The following is a 17,111-nucleotide window of genomic DNA, read 5'->3' as shown; positions in this document are numbered from 1 at the left end:
CAGCCTCAAAATGATGAGGTAAAAACGTCACGCTCCCGGGTGGGGTTGAAATGATTGACAAAATGGCTCTTTAGCGAGAAGATGGATGTCAGCTGTGAATTACCAAAAAACAGCCATAAATTTACTGGTACAGACGAAAAAACGATTAAATCCCATCGTAAGGGAGTCTCCTGTGTTAAATTTAGCCCAAACGGGCAATTTATAGCTTCCTCTTCAGCCGACAAACTGATCAAAATATGGAACTCGGCTGGAAAATTAGAAGGGACTTTGAAAGGACATAAGCTTGAAGTTTCTGAAGTTTCTTGGAATTCTGCGAGTCAGTTTCTTGTTTCGGCATCAGACGATACCAGCGTAAGGATATGGGATCTTGCCAGCATGACTTGTGTTAAGATTCTTCTTGGTCATCAAGATTATGCCTTCTGTTGCTGTTTTAACTTGAAAACAACTCTGGTTGTGTCGGGTTCATTTGATGAAAGCATCAAGATCTGGGACGTGTCTGAAGGTGCAATATAGGAATAGCTATTGCAAATTATGAAGGTGAAGGGTTTGGTGAGGTTCAATATGTAAAGTATGGCAAGTGCATATCAAACTCTTCCATTCTACGCACACCGCGCTGGGGTGGGGTTTGAGGTGGAAGGGGCCCCAGGTAGAGGTTTGCCTCCAATCACAATAAGTGGCCTATGAAAAAAAAAAGAAAAGAAAAAGCATATAAAACTGCTGAAGTCACATCAAACTAATGAGTGTGGAATTTGATTCAGAAAAACAATGAAACAAAATCTAAGAAATTTGACAGGGGTTAAGGTCTTCGTATACTTCTTGGGGAGGGGGGGGGGGGTGGGCAGTATTAACTTGCTTGCCACAACTAACAAAATACAGCAGCATATTATCAATTGCTGGTAGCTTGGTGAGCAGATTATAACCAGAAGAGGTTAAACTGATTTCCTCCACAAGAGTAAGCATGTGATAATCCCAACCACAAACAATTGGGTTTTCTAAGCTTGCTGCATTTGTTCATTTGTGGGGTAAATTTTGGAGCAGTTTATGTAAAAAAAAAAGTATGTTTTGAAGCTCCTTTGGGCTGGGGGAAAGAAACAAGCCCTTTAATCAAGGTATACCTCACTTTTCTGTCCAACTTCCACTTACCATTTAGGTACCATTTAGGTTTCATCGTTGATATTTTTCTTTTTCTGCTAATATCTATTTGTATACTTATGGGCTGTTTTATCATCAGGTACTTGTCTGAAAACCTTAGTTGGCCACAGTAGAGCAGTAACAGCAGTGCTGTTCAGCAGGGACGGGACCCTTGTCATCTCATGTAGCTATGACAGCAAATGCTGTGTATGGGATGTACTGTCTGGCTGTTGTTTGAAATCCATCTCAGTAAGCCAGCAGTCAAATTTACCCATATCTCATGCCACAATGTCACCAAATGGCAAATATCTGTTGATGTCAACCCTTGATAGCACACTTACAATGTGGGATTACAAAATTGGACAAGGAAGGATTATCAAAACCTACCAAGGTATCATTCTAAGTTTTTGCCCTGTGATCAGCTTTCATTATTTGTTTTTAGAGTGACTAGCATCCAATTTCTCATTACAGTGTCACCCCTGAATCACACATTAAGGTCAGAAGAATGAAGGGAATGATCACCAACTAATGAAGCTCTTGATTGTTAAACAAATTCTCTTTGTTAGTGCCTTAGGAAATGTATGGGGAAAAGTATGAAGAATATGCTAATTACACTGATATTAGGTACAGGATAGGTACTGTAATATTAAGGATCAAACATAAAGAGGTGATCACAAAGAATTCAGTAACCAACAAGAGACCATAGTATCCTGTTGTTTGTTTATCTCACTCTTCTTTGTGACACTTTTTCCCCACAATACCCCTAATTGCAACCTTATCAGGTTAATGTTGCAATTGCTTGATATCTACCCTACAGGTCATTTTTCCTTCCTTGCCAATGCAACACTACAGTTTCTTTTAATTAGATACCAATAATCTCATTTTAGTTAATTTGGCATTATCTGAGGAGCTGTTTTGTCCCCATCAAACATGCTACCTGCATGTATGATACTTTAGTTATTTATAATGTATTCATCTATCAACAGGACATCTAAACAAGGACTACTGTGTAATGAGCTGCCTTAGCACGGTGAATGGCAAGTGGTTGTTATCTGGATCAGAAGACAATCAGCTGTACATGTGGGAACTAAACTCTTGTCAAATTGTGGGAAAGCTGAGTGGACACACAAAACCTGTATTAAGCTGTGATGCTCATCCATCAGATCAAGTTATTGTATCAGGTTCACTTGATAAGAGCATCAAGTTATGGAGGTGGTCTTCAGATGAGCAAGGTGTACTGTGATCTCCTCAGCTCTCTACAGTTGCTATGCAGTTTCTTGGAGAATGTTTGCAAAGGGCCTCCAAAGCATTGAGAAAAACTGGCTGGATCTTTTTCAACAGTCAGCATTTCAAGACCATGCTCTGTGGCACAGATTCTAAATGGAATCATTAGCTTATGTACCTTAAAACTGGACAAAATCATTCCCAGTATGCCCTGGAAGAGAGGAATCTGGACTTTTTTCAAGGAAGAAAGATAAAGAACCTCAGAATGAGTTCAGGTCACAAACTAGGCAAAAACTTTTCAAAATTTTGTATAGATTTTCTGCATCATGATGCATATCAACTAGCAAATTTTCAGTTTTTATTTAAATGTTTGGAAATATCTCTTTTGGAACTTTGATGCGCCTAAAGGTGACTTAAACCAAAAAATTGATTTTTTAATGCAATTGCTGATAAAAAAAACAAAAACAGAGTTTGTAATGAATTCAACCCAAGCATACTGAAACAAGAACAAATTTTTTTTTTAGCAGATAATTCGTTGATGAGATGTACAAACCTATAGAGAAGTTAGAGATCAAATATCAATTACATTTTATTTTGTAAACATCATCTGGAATATTTGTGTCTCCTGGCATGAACATTTGAGCATTGCCTGAAATTACTGGAATCACTGAAAAAAATGAGGCAGGATCCTCAAAACTGAAGGTACCCACCAAGCCATTGTCAAAGGCAAAGTCAAGACGTCATTACCTCAGCAAGTCTGTATATTTGTGTTTCATGTCAAGTGTAAAAACAAACATGAGGATGCAAACCAAAAACCACATGTGGTACACACTGCCACACTGCACAATCTCCAGTTTCTCAAACTTTATTGGTAACATTACCATGGTGTAAATGCATGACTGTACACTGACTTCTTCAATCTATAATAATTTATTGAACTTTAAACATAATTCCATAGGCGTTCTCTCTGCAAATATGCAGTGTACAAATATTTATATTTTACTCTTCCACATTGACAAGCAAACTCTGATACAAAAAGTGACAATACCATTTGGTGCCCACCTGAATTCCCTTGTCATAAACAACCTAAGATTCTATGTGACTAGATTACATCCAGCAGAGAAGTCCTCCACATAGTAAGCCTTTCTCTAATAATCATTTGGTTCCTCCTTTGTCCAAATATATTGAACTAGAATTTGACTGGTTAGAACCTTATTTCTCCAGAGGAAAAAACCAATTTTATGGTATACTTGGTTTTGTTGATGGATGCATGCAAGTTACAAGACTGTCACATACAGTACCTTCTACAAAAACTTTATTCTGAATAAGGCAATTGAGCTCCTCATTGCTTAACTGTTGAAATGATATTTTTTTAAAAACTTGTTGTAATGGTAACAGTCATGGTTTTCAGTATGCTAAAAAAAGAAAACCGTGAATTGCGTACATCTTTCATTTATTACTTTCAATCTGGGTTGATTTTCCCTATTCTTTGCCAATTTCAATCCTTCTTGGATTAGCTTTGCCGCATTGGCTACATAATATATTCTGTACTAATCCCATAAAGTTGAAGGTAGCTTTACAGATACACAAAAAAGACTCCAAATACTGTTACATAGCTCTTTAAATAAATTAAGACGATGAAGAGATATCAGTTAAACTTCTATTCCCAATACTAATGCCCCTTTTTTCTTCACCATCATTTTGTGTGATGAAATGAAGTTGAAAGTTATTTGAGTGTGTTTCCCAGTGCTCCTCTTGTTAAATCTACCTCAATGGGGAAAACATTGGCATCCTTCAGCACTGAATAGCAGTTCTCATGGTATTCTGTAACAGCTGCAACAAACCGCTGAAGTTGAAAAACAATGTCTTGTACTGTGGAAATGACAAATAGCAAAAAGTGTTAAAAAAAGGAAACTTCACTACTGACCGAAATTAGTAGACTACTAAGAGTATCATCTTGTATAGTTAAAGTCAGTGGTTGAGGTAAGGCCTTGGTGAATTCAGGATTCAGACTTTTTTGGTATTTTTGTTAGGTAAAGGCACCTAAAATGGAGAGTAATTTTTGAGGATTTTTGTGCAACCATGTGTTATTGTATTGCCATTTTGATGGTGTTTTAGCCAACTATTCTTCGAAGAAATTGGAACTGCTAGCCTAGTGAACAATGGGTGAATTCCAAATTATAATCTGAGTTTCCTTGGTGTTAAAAAATGACCCCAATCTTTCCCAAGAGTAGTGCCAAAGTTACACAGCACAAACAGAGAAATTCTAATGCATAGAGACTCACCATGTTTTTGGTCAAGAAGTTCAAGTTTCACAAGAACATCTGATCGTAGTTTTGCAAATCTCTCCCTGGCTAACTGACGACAACGCAACACCACCCTACATCATACCCAAATGAGAAAAGGTTGCATTATTCCTCATGCCACAGAACAGTTTAAATCATAAACCTGTAAAACATGCCAGCAAAAATAAAAAAACAAAAACATGCAAGCATGCATTTCGAGAGCAAATTTGAAGAGCAAGAGATGTACCTGTAATCATAGTTTCCCGTCTCTACTCTGTAAAGTGATTCATGCAATGCCTGTGAAAAATAGTGATTGCAAAAGTGTTTACAGTCAATCACAGACAACTGTGAAGACACATACCTTATGATAGGAAAGACAACAATGAATCGATCCTTCTTACTAAATGCATTGACTCACAAATATTGACCACTGATAACTGATTCTAAAACAAGAAAAGGAACAGGAGACAGGAGCCAAACTTACAGCATAAGCATATTCTTCATCATCCATCTCCTTTACTTTCAGGCAATATGACTGCAGAAAAAAAAGTGTAACAAATTATTATCGCGCAGGATATCTTGGATTTTTGGGGTAAAGTGAGCATTGTGGGTTATTGAAGTGGACTACTGTACATTATTGCATTAAATTTTAAGCTGCACTTAACTTACCAGATATTCAAATTTAGCATCAGCATATTTTTTGATAGTCAATTTGGTATCTGGAATAGCCTGTAAAAGGAAAGGTGTTACTATTAGTTGATGGTGTTTATATTTCTGGCATAACAATAAAATACCTAAAGCTAATTTATCAAAATCTGTACCGATTTGTATCAATTAAATGTACCTTAGAAAGATAAGTGTTCAGATCACTCAACATGGGTTTGACTTTCTTTAGATAATCCATTCCTAGCTTCTCAAAGTTTCTGAAAGAAACAATAAATAAATAAGATTTAATCAAGTACCAGATGATAATTTCAAATTTAAGTACTGCAAGGATAACTGCTCCAAAAACAGCCATGATCCTGATCAGTGTCATCTTCGTTTCAAATAAAACCCGGGAATTTTTCATTTGATCTATCTTTTTTCTAGCTTATCTTTTTCTAGTATACCTGCTTACTGCTGCCTAGTTTTATTACCTGTGAGCCTCACTAAAAATTGCAAATGCCTCACTTGCATTTGGCTGCAATTCTCTCACACCAATGGAAGCAAATATTTCTCCAAGTTCTGCAAAATAAGATCAATTGAATTTTAAGTTATAAATTGGATATTTTTTTCACAAGACCCGAGAATGACAATCTTCAAGTCTGTATTTCCCAACTGGCTAATTCTGCAAATAAATTAACTCCATGTATTTAAAAAATGCTAGTATCTTTTCATACCTTTATGTGTTTGAGCTAAGTTATAAAAGCTTTGTAGAAACTGTCTGGCATGATCAAGAAGACCTGAAAAAGAGATAAATGGATAAGTGTTTTTTTCTTATAAATTTTGAGAACCTTGGAACAAACAAAGTTATGTCCAAAATTACAACAGCAAAAAAAGGTACCCTTGTAGATATTGGAATTTTGCTCCAGTTCCTCCATTTTTTTAACCAGTCCATCTGAAGGGAAAAAAAATATTAAATGTTTTAGAGTGACATGACATTGTTAAATAACTTAAAACAAAATGGAATATGTATCTGCAAGTAAAACAACTATGCCATTTTTCATTCAAAGAGGGGGTAACTGGCCAACTCACATATAACCTCTCTTAAATGTAAAAATAACAGTTTCTTCAACCTTTTTAGCAAAACAAATAGCAACCCTATTATAAACCTCTCATCTGTATTGAACTGACAAAATTAATGGAATATGAAGAAGTGGACTGACAGTCACAGACACAAAGAAAGGTAAAAAAACAAAACAAAAAAGACAGTCAGAGATTGACACATAAAGGTTACAATACTTTCTGTCTTCTACCACTTACCATTACACAGAATTGCTCTGCTGAGACCCAAAGCATCTGCAGTTGATGAGCTCATGTGCTCCACTATACGATGTTTCATTTTCTTTAATACTATGTAATAAAAAACAAAAACAAGTTCATGAACATGGGCAGATCTGTCTCTAATACCTTGTAAAACTGAAGAACATGTAATTAAGCCTTAACTGACTTTTTCAGCAACACCAATTTCTCCTTGTATTTTTCAAAGGATGTGAGAAAATTTCAAAGGAGAATCCAGCACTCTATCAGGTCTTCAAAAAATCCCTTAAATAATGGCCTTCAAAGGGCTTTTTTAATGAAGGTGGTTCATAAATAAGTAAACATTCAAATAAAAAATACAAAATTAAATAAAACATACCATATCAATCAGATAATTGTATCATTAATTATTTTACATATCATATTTTCACTCTTTTCACTCACTGATATCCAGAGTTTTTCCTTCTGTTGGTTCAGCATGTAGCTTGACATAGTTTATAGTAACTTCCTCCTAATTTGATAAGCAAACAAGAGAGTAGTGTTAAGTGGCATAATTTGTTACTTGAACTAAAAATAATTTTGAATATTGTAAATACATTTTATGATTTTTCAAACTTTCAATGCATGCTTTTATCTTACATCAAGAGCTAATGTCAATAATAAAATTCAATCAACTGTATGAAAAGTCAGTTAAGTTAGGTTTCTACACCATGTAATAAGTATAAACTGTTGAATAATAATTAGGTCATTTAACATGGTAAATGCAAATAATTATTATCTTTTAATTAATTACTGTGATTTGTTGATTAAAAAAAAAACAACAACAATAACACGAAGCATGAAAATTAAGTAATCCCACATATGGACCACATAACTTCCAAGATCTGCATATTAATTATCCTTACTGTCTATCATACATTCTTTGCAATTTTAGCTCTGGAAATTTGATGCTGAGACGAGCGATTTTCCCCGGTTTATGATTTCATTATTCTTATAACATTTTTGCTTGACATTAAATGGATATCTTAAGCAGAAATTACTAATTGGTCTCTTCAGAGAGTGGAAGGGCTAATTCGAGTTAAAAATCAGGTCTTGAGGAATGGAAAAGCTAATCATATTGACATCCAATGAAAGTTTCATTAATTAATCAATAATTGATGAAACTTTTAAACAATAATAAATCCAATCATTCAGTCATGAAAGGCTCTGCTTTTCATCCAGAGCTAAATTTGGCTTATACTCAATTCTACTTACCAAACAGTTTGCTATGAAATGAATTTCTTTCGCATGTGTACAGAAAAGAGGACCAAAAAGAGAACTTACTTTAACGGCTTGAATAGCTCGGGCCACGTCGACTTTTGTTTTTCCTCTGAGAGATTTTCCATTTACACCGACAATTTCATCGCCTGCCTGAAGCACACCCTCTCGAGAAGCTGGAGTGTTATCAAATACTTGAACGACATACAAGCAAGGACAAAGAGGAGCTCCGCCACCGATGCTTATTCCAATTAAATTTTGCTTGTCTTTTTTCAACACCACCGATCCTGGTTTTCCTTGTAGCCCCCTGGTAGCAAAAAGAAATCAAGAAAAGAAACCCTTGAATGAAACGAACTTCGATATCAAAGGATTTAATAAAGGTTATAACTACTTCTCACATACCTGGGGTCTATTTCATATTCATATTCCATCATTTTGAGGGAATAAAATATTTTGAAGTCGATCGTACACTTTGATTTGATCAGTTTTTGATCTCTTACAAATATCTTGAGCCTTCTGTTTACTAGCGGTTTCTCCAAGAGCATGAGCAGTGTAATACTTCGGTACCAGTCTACTCAAAACGACGGCGTTGTCCAGGACAACAAGAAACAGTGCGAAGTTTGAAAGTTTTTCTCGGCCATTAGCACAAATGTAGCCTCTTAGTCTAATTCTTCTGTTTTTTTACACCATGAGTCGTCTTTATGACACAATCGAGCCCTCTGTTATCGATGAGCAGATGCTAAAAAATGCTATCGAGGAACAAGGGCCGAAAGGTGAAGCTGGAAGGATAGCAAAACAGGAGGGAACCGACTTTGGAGATGTACTTTCCCTCAGACTTGATTTCAAAAGTAGGGGTTAAATTTCCTTTAAAAGAGTAGAAATACCTCCAGAATTCTTGCGTATATTATATGTTTCTATAACCGTGCGTTTATTTTCTTTTCTGTACAAAGATATTTTGAAAATCGACAACTTATGGAGTCTAGTGAACCTGACCAAGTTGCAAATGGACAACAATATCATCGAGAGGATGGAAGGCCTGGATATGCTCGTGAACTTGGAGTGGTTAGGTAGTTAGCCATTTTATAATAATGGCATACACATAACTTTACAAAATAAGTAGCCAACCATAAGATTTAGACAGAAACTTCCTCGAATACGTACACTTAACGCACTTAAAACCTACGTCTCCTTCTGCCAATTCTGAGGGCAAAACCAATCCGCCGTTGGAGAAGGGTTTGACGGAAGTTAAACGTTTAGACTGGTAGAGCATTAAGATTAAGTAACCTTTCCTTTGGGAATTGGTAACTTCATTAGAGAGTTGGGTAAGAATTTAATCTGCACAGCCCTAGACTTCATTTAACCTACAGTTCTTGGATAAAGATAGCAAAAGCGAAAAATTAGATTGTCTTTGGTATTGCAACTTTGTTTGGCAATAGTATGATGCTGTACAGAAGTTTTACAGAAATGAGAAACATCCTTAGCCATGTCTCACTTGAAGAACAACACTTTCATCCAAACGACATATGGCAATTTTTCTCTTTCAGGTTAAATTTGATACTCGTATTCAAATTTGTTATCATTTGATAAAAGTCCACGTAATTAAAGCTGCAGTAATATGTTTAAAGCTAAAGTTGTTAGCATTGATATCAGCCTAATACTAACAAGTTATGTTAACTAGATAGATCAAAAGTTTATCAACGTCTAAATTTGCTTGGCTTAACTTTGTTGCAGATCTTTCATTTAACAATATTGAAGTTATCGAGGGACTGGATAAACTAACCAAGTTGAAGGATCTTACACTTTACAATAACAGAATATCAAAAATTGAAAACATGGACTTTCTTACTCAGCTTCATGTGTTTTCCATTGGAAACAACAGCCTCAAACAACTGGATAATGTGAGTACATTCCAACAATTGATGCCCAATGGTTAGCAATACATTTTAGGGATAAATGGGGAATGGTAAATTGAATTTTGTATTGATTAATTTTTTGGAAGCCTTCAGAGAGTATTTTTCAACCAAATTTTTTCTTAGCGTTTTTTTCTCAAATTGGGAGTTTTTCAAGGATTAATTTGCAGTTTGAATTATTTGTTTCCAAAAAATTAGGCAATTAATTTAATTGCTAATTAGGATTCTTTCTTACACAGCTCATGTCAAGAGCTCTTTCCTCTGTAGGTAAAGTGTTAACAACTGAGTTGAAAATGTAAATTGGCCACGTAAAGAGTAAACAGCTGACATTTCGAGCATTACCGACCCCCTTCACTGCAATGTCTCTTACTAAGGTTAACGGCTCGAAACGATAAGCTGTTTTACTCTCTATGGGTGGCCATTTACACTTTTAACTCAGTTATTAGCACTAAATTACCAGCTATACTCTCCCACTTACGTAGCACCACAGTTTCTTTAAAAACTTATCCCCCCTTTCTTTGTAAATTAGTTTATAAAGCACCTGATATTCATAGGAATAGAAAAAAACCTAAAAACACAAACAGTTTCCGCCAGGTGTTAGTCCAGGGAACAATATATACCTCATATTAACTGAGTTTCAAGGTCCATACTGGCAGTTGCAGACCATGTCTTTTTTTGCTTGGTCTACTCGTGATCCAAGCAAAAAGAACCACAGGCCTGAAATATGACCGATAAAACCGGTTTGAATCTTAAACTTACCGGAAGGACCAAGGAAACAAGGTCGGTAGCCAAGGATATTTTATTTATATTCTCTGGGTTGCAAATTCCTGGTGAAACATTTTTTAATTCTCTGTAATTTTAGTTTTATTAAGCACATAATATTTATAGGAATAGAAAAAGCTAAAACCCACCACAGTGTTCCCGAGGCCTATTTCCAGGGAACAATATATACCGTCATATTAAATGAGGTCAAGGTCCATACTCAGTCAGTTTGCAGACTGGGTTTCTTTTTTGGCTTTGGGTCCTAATTGTCTGTCCAAGCAAAAAGGACACAGCCCTGAAATAGACAGATAGAACCATTGGTGCTGCTAAAGGAGGGAGGTCTCAGCTTTGAATCTGGTTTTGAATCTATAGAACGTAGAGTAGACCAAGGAAACAAGGTCGGTAGCCAAGATATATTTTATTATATCTCTGGGTTCAAAATTTGGGAGAAACATTTCAATTCCAAAAAACTTTGTAATTTAGGTGACCGTACAGTGCAAATACGGACCACTGAATTGACCTGTCACAGGGCATGTTCTTACCGAGAGATATAACAATCCAATTCATCCATGGGATGCAAACTTTAAACTGATCTCATTAAATAAAAATGATAATGGTGCAAATTTAAATTGCCAGTAATACCTTAAAGACAATTTCATCAAGATTATATGTTAAATTTAGGGAAAATGTATAAAGTTGCCTGATTCTTATTGTGTCCAACAACAGTATTCATTACAATCATTTTTGGTCATTTAGGTTGTTTATCTCAGACGATTCAAGTCCTTGAGCACTTTAAACCTCAGTGGAAACCCATTTTCTGAGGAAGTTAATTACAAAGAATATGTAATTGCACATCTATCAGAACTTGTCTACCTGGACTTTCGTCTGATCGATGAATCAGCCCGAGAAGCTGCAACAGAAAAATACAAATATTCTATAGAGGAATGGTCCAAAATGAGACCATAGCCAAGAGCAAACAGGATGAAGTTGAAGAAAACCAAAAGGAGAGACAGTTGCACAAGGTACATGTATACCAAAGAAGAGCTCTAATGGTGGAATTTGGCGGCAACTTCACTTGTACAATGTTTGCTTCCTTTTTGATCAATAATTAAAAGTAATGTACAGCAGGAAGGAGAAGGATTGGTACTCAGATCTTTGGAGTTCCTGATTAGAGCTCTTTTCATTTGAGTGTTGTGATAGAACCAAAACCAAACTAATCTCTGATACTGCCAATCAGAACAAAGGAAATACTGTGAAAAGCAGTCAGAGTTTTTTTCCCCTCCTTTTTTGTCTAAAAGTCATTTGGTCATTGTGTTGTGTTTTTAGGCAAGACACTTTACTCTTACAGAGCTTCTCTTCACCCAGGTGTACAAATGGGTACCAGCAAATGTGCAGGGGGAACCCTGCAATGGACTAGCATCCCATCCAGGGGGGGTAGCAATACTCCTAGCCTCTTCATGCTAAGCAACTGGAGTTAAGCATCGGCCCCATGGACCACTTGGGCCCGTAGAAAGGCTTTTTGTCTAAAGCAAGGGGAAATGCATCTATTGTGGATCCAATTAGATTTAGTTTTGTATTTGATTGGTTGAATCAGTGGGGCAAGTTTTGAAGAGGTCAATTACAGAGGAAAGTTAGGCAAAACCGGGGCAATCTCAGATTGCTTTACAGACTCAGTTGAAAATTGCCCTACCTCTGCCCTAGTATGTTGTCCAGGTTGCTTTAGCCTGGATGACATTTTCAAATTGATCACCTGCCCATACCTCCTTCAGGACTGATAAACTTCACACAATTATTTTTCTACTAGACTTATTGAAATTCAACTACACAACACCTTCCATGTGGCTCTGATTATGACTTCTGTTTTAGTTTATTGAAAAATCAGACTGACCTTGACCTAAGTTTAATTGTTGCAGTCTTTTGCAGGACTGTAACCCTCCTTTGGGTGACCTCATTGAATGACTGTTGTTTTCTTGTGTTTGTATACCCTTTGTTTCTATTCTTAGCACACACTTCTCCTTTCAAAATTTTAGATGGCCTTTGTGGAGGACCTGAATGGTCCATGGCTCTTTGAAAGCATGTATGCTGATGATCCTGAGGCTGGTAAACTTGGGGCTCTTCCTGGAATGGAAGAAATCCTCAATGGGTATCCTTTACAAACAGCATACATTATAGTATGTAGCAACATTGTTTATTGAGTAAATGGATTTGTATTTCAGAATGTACACCCATGTATTCCAAATTAAGATTACACACCTTTACTTATACAAGATACAATGAGAAGTTTACAGCAATTTGCCAGGAAATATTCGAGTTGGCTTGAAAGAGCATGAAAGAGGGAAGCAGAAATTGCGTCCTTCTTTTCTTGTTTGGAAGAAGCAACGCAAGAAAACAACAACACAGGTGTCAAGCACATTCATAGCTACATTGAGTACAAGAAAAGGTATGGAGCATTTCTTTGTAAATGGCAAGCAGATATACACGGCAGTCAACGCACGAGCTAAATGGCTCTTCCTGCCAGAGTTTACTTACACAGGAGTTCAATGGTGTTAGCCGTCAAACGGCCTGAAATTGAAGCCCCCAATTCCCCCCCCCACCAATAAGAACCTCATAAATGTGTTACGGTTTTCACATGAGTTTGACTCTCTCCTGAACGGAATGATAATCTAATAATGATTGCAGATTTCTGGTCAATCTGCATTTGTTTTTTCTGTGACATGTCTTTCACCTTGAACTGCTAAACTGCCCAGTCTTTTAATCGTGAGTGAACTTATACAGTATATCGAAAACGACTGTCCCTGAAAGTAAGACTGCATCTACAAGTTGTATCTTTGCTTTTTTATATTTCTGTACTGCACAACGACTTGCACAAAGAGTACATCATTTATTTTTTATGCCTGTTTGTACTGAGCCGAACTAGTAATTCCCGATTTTTTGCAATGAGTGCAATCCTTATGTTTCATTTCAGGTATTTTTGGACTATACTAGCCTAACTGACCAGAGTCATATGGAAACCTTGATGAAGGAAATCGTTGAAGAAATAAGAAAACTGTGGGACACACTAATGGGACTGGAAATGGAGCTGGTGGACCAGTTAGAGGTAATCAACCTACGTAATTGTAAGACAATTTGTGTCTTTTAATGAGTTGATAATGTAATTGACCACCGTAAAGAGCTTCTGAAGCTCAAGGACTTAATAACTCTTTAACGATGGCCAATATTCATAATCACTCAGTTTTTAAATCAAATAATCGAGTAATACCCTCTCCGACGCTGCACCACAGTTTCTTTAGAGACTTACCCCCTTTATTCAACTTACTTAAATCAATAAAGGGGTTAAGTTTCTAAATCATTTGTGCTGCTGCGTCTGTGGGTGAAAATAACTAGGTAATTTGCTATTATTAGCTGAACTGATAACGTAAATTTGCCACCGTTTAGATTTTCAGTTTTAGCTTTGAAATGGTGGCCAATCTACTTGAATCTAATTTGTTGATAAAAATCAGTGCCTGAACTGATCCAGAACTTCTTCAGAATTGCACGAATCTGGCACGCGCCGGAGAAAAAAAGCATAAACAGACGGCTTTAATGCTAGTGGTTATAAAGAATTAAAAAACGCGCCGAATGCATCGTTGTTATATAAGCATTAGGGAATTTTTAAGAACACTCGAGAAGTGAGAAGAAGTAAAAGCCGAAGGCGAATGCTTCTCGCACTTTTCGAGTGTTTCTAAAATTCCCTAATGCTTATATAACTCAACGGTGCACGAGGAGCAAGGTTTTTTAATTTCTTTCATAAAATGCATCGTGAATTGCGCGCGCTCGTACCGATGACGTTGGCTGCGTGCACTATATCTCAACAGTGCACTCGTCTGACTTAAGGCGCGTGCTTTATATAATTAACTCGTTCTGACCAATAACGGCGCGCGCATTTTTCTGAACATTTTATAAAGACTTATAAATGACTATTCAAATAAATAACACGTGTATCTCAACATACAGGACACAATTAAAGACTTTGAAAGGAATATGGCGGACCTTGTGACCGCATTTGTAGAACACGTGCAAGGATTATATCCTTTACTGTAGATTTGTGGGTAAATCAGGGAATTTTGAGATTGTGCTTGAGAATATACCAAGCAATAGCTTTTAAATCTCGGTCTTTTTTTTCAAGGCCAATTGGAATTTAGGTTAGAACCAAGTCAATGCAGCGGTTTCATTAGTGTGCTTTGGGTAGGGTCAGTAAGGTTTACAGGGACATAACCGTATTGCTATATGCTTTTATTCAATTATCTTACTACTTTGCTTTTTGATTTCCCCTGCCCTCCCTTCCTCACACTTTGTGGGCAAGTATTCGTTCCACATTCGGGCGTTGAGTTGGCAGGTGCCTTCAGGTTGCTAGGGCCAGATCGCTGATGAGACCTTTTTGTTTATGAGGAGATTGTGGACCTCCTGTGCTGGAACTTAACCTCAAATACTAAAGACAAAATGTTTAATCTTACAAAAATCCACTTTTATTTTGTCTAAGAGCGTTAAAGCGAAAACTGCAAGCGGATGTGCTTCGTAGTTGGTAGAACTGAAAGACGTGAAATAAGTTTCCTCCTCGAGCCCCTATCAGCTGTGTCTTGCATTCTTTGTCCTTAACTTTGTTCACAATGACGCAGTTACGTGACCTGGAAAACGCACATCACGAAAAAACGTCAGATATTGCTGTGGTCACGCTTGAGAAACTGATGAAAAACGAGCTGGAAGAAGATCTGCCTGATGACTTGAGAATGGTAAGTTGGCTTTGGTTTAATAGCAGCCGGAACTTATCGGGAAAGATAAAAAAACTGGCGTACGTTTTAGATGAAGTTTTATCTTTGTCGTGCTGACTGGATTAACTAAAAAGAAATATAACAAACAAACCTAGCTGAAAGCTATGGATATGTTTTTTTTCTCTTTTTGCGGCAGCTACATACGCCTTTTTTCGCAATGCGTCATGTAACCCTTTAACCCCTAAGAATGACTAGCGTCTAATTTCTCCTCACAATATCACCCCTAAATCAAACGTTAAGGTCACAAGAATAATGGAAATGATCACTTACTAAAGAAGCTCTTGATTGTTAAAGCAAATCTCCTTGTCGGTACCTTAAGAAATGTACGATGAACAGTGTGGAGAATATTAATTCTGATATTAGGGTTTAAAGGGTTAAATGATTGGAACGAAGCAGAATTTAGCGTTGCTTAGGAGCAAAAAAGAAAACCAAACTTTGAATTCCACACGCTTGGGAAAAATCCAGAAGGTTTCACTCAAAACTGAGTACCGCCAATCATGGAATGAACTGAAGAATCTCGTATCCAATATATCTGGTGAGGTAGAAGTCTGATGGTCAATTTTCGCCCTCAACAGTTCAGATTTGGAATGGCTAAGTTTCATTATTTTTTGGTCCGTATTTTTTTTTCGTTGTCGTCTTAACTAATTGTGTTGTTGCTTGTTTCTCAAAGCTATTTGTTGACAAGGACACACTAATGAACGCCGTCAGTGCTTCTCATGATACGCACCTTCTAAAGATTGATAACAAGGTAGATAAAAAAAATGCTGTCGTTTTTGACCTTGCTGTGTTCCTTTTTGGGTTTGTTGTTGTAAGTTTTAATAATCAAAGGCTTTTCCAAGGGTTTACCAGCATTTACGCATTAGGTGTAAAATCTCGCCAAAGAAATTTTTCTCTTTTCATGGGAAAAGCCTTTGGTGCCCTTTCTTTTTCACGTCGCTAGTTTTTCGTTCATACCAGGCTAATGACAGCGTAGTGAAACAGTACATAAGTGTGTGTGGTCAAATTCCCCCTGAATACGTTTTCTATACTTTTTCTATAATCTATCTTGATTTTATGTCGTAAAAATCAGGTTTCTTCCTGAATTCAGTACTTACGTTCCAAATTCTCCAAACCTGCTTTGTTATTTTTGCGAGAGAGAGGTTGAGAGAATTTAGTCTTAATCATTATGGTGCATTTCTAGGAGGATGATATGTTAACCAGAGCAACCACCAGAATGCAAACTCTTAACGAGAAGATCCACAATGACGAAGTGTTAAGAAACCGCAAAAGAGTTTCCGAGATAAACAACTTAGTGGATCACTTTAGAGATGAAGCTGAGAGTTATGAAGTCACGGGGCCCATGTAGAGCGTGACACCTGCTTTCGTCACCTTAGTGTAAACCCCAAGACTATTATGAAGTTTATCTGACCTGCGATGCGTCGTAACTGGTGAGAATACTCACAAAGCTCTGGCGACGATAACTGACAACACGTTGAAATGTTTTAATGTTATGTTGCTTTTACTCGTACATACACGTATTCACGTGTTGTTGACGCTCTGGGTTATGTCGATATGATGTCTGTATAGGGGATTTAGACGACCCTCTGCTACGAATTTCGGCTTTGTAAGAGTACGTGTAGGAATTGCTTTTTGAGAAAACTGTTAAAAATTTAAGAAAAATATCCCTGCAATGTTTTTGCTGTCAGTGGCGCCCGCCCATTGCTGTTCGCCGCGCACATCATCTGTTCAGCAGGTAAATCGGGTAACCTACACCCCCTTCACCACTCTAACGCGGA

At 36.9% G+C, this 17,111-nt stretch overlaps 3 protein-coding genes across 3 annotated transcripts; 2 read left to right on the top strand and 1 right to left on the bottom strand.

Moving 5' to 3' along the window:
* Positions 1 to 7: 7 nt before the first annotated feature.
* Positions 8 to 3,720, top strand: LOC131769821 (WD repeat-containing protein 5-like). Its single transcript, XM_059085548.2, has 3 exons — positions 8 to 502; positions 1,232 to 1,522; positions 2,118 to 3,720. The coding sequence occupies exons 1-3, from the start codon at positions 82 to 84 to the stop codon at positions 2,372 to 2,374; spliced, it is 969 nt and encodes a 322-aa protein (XP_058941531.2). The 5' UTR covers positions 8 to 81; the 3' UTR covers positions 2,375 to 3,720.
* LOC131769820 (PRKCA-binding protein) lies at positions 3,205 to 8,354 on the bottom strand. Its single transcript, XM_059085547.2, has 13 exons — positions 8,259 to 8,354; positions 7,923 to 8,163; positions 7,044 to 7,110; positions 6,603 to 6,692; positions 6,184 to 6,237; positions 6,020 to 6,082; positions 5,777 to 5,864; positions 5,485 to 5,563; positions 5,310 to 5,369; positions 5,125 to 5,175; positions 4,888 to 4,937; positions 4,641 to 4,735; positions 3,205 to 4,227 (listed from the first exon to the last, which is right to left on the bottom strand). The coding sequence occupies exons 1-13, from the start codon at positions 8,288 to 8,290 to the stop codon at positions 4,082 to 4,084; spliced, it is 1,116 nt and encodes a 371-aa protein (XP_058941530.1). The 5' UTR covers positions 8,291 to 8,354; the 3' UTR covers positions 3,205 to 4,081.
* A 99-nt stretch (positions 8,355 to 8,453) lies between these two features.
* Positions 8,454 to 16,995, top strand: LOC131769801 (dynein regulatory complex subunit 3-like). Its single transcript, XM_066171112.1, is given in 13 exon segments — positions 8,454 to 8,704; positions 8,807 to 8,923; positions 9,588 to 9,754; positions 11,285 to 11,471; positions 11,474 to 11,550; positions 12,559 to 12,671; positions 12,797 to 12,841; positions 12,843 to 12,967; positions 13,492 to 13,625; positions 14,522 to 14,593; positions 15,175 to 15,297; positions 16,007 to 16,084; positions 16,517 to 16,995. Coding segments are annotated over 13 exon segments (1,563 nt in total). The 5' UTR covers positions 8,454 to 8,544; the 3' UTR covers positions 16,682 to 16,995.
* The last annotated feature ends 116 nt before the right edge of the window (positions 16,996 to 17,111 follow it).

Source organism: Pocillopora verrucosa, chromosome 8 (genome assembly GCF_036669915.1).
Source record: "Pocillopora verrucosa isolate sample1 chromosome 8, ASM3666991v2, whole genome shotgun sequence".
In the NCBI taxonomy this organism is placed as follows: domain Eukaryota; kingdom Metazoa; phylum Cnidaria; class Anthozoa; order Scleractinia; family Pocilloporidae; genus Pocillopora; species Pocillopora verrucosa.
The sequence above is the reverse complement of the archived record's forward strand: the minus strand, read 5'-3'. Positions and strand labels throughout refer to the sequence as shown.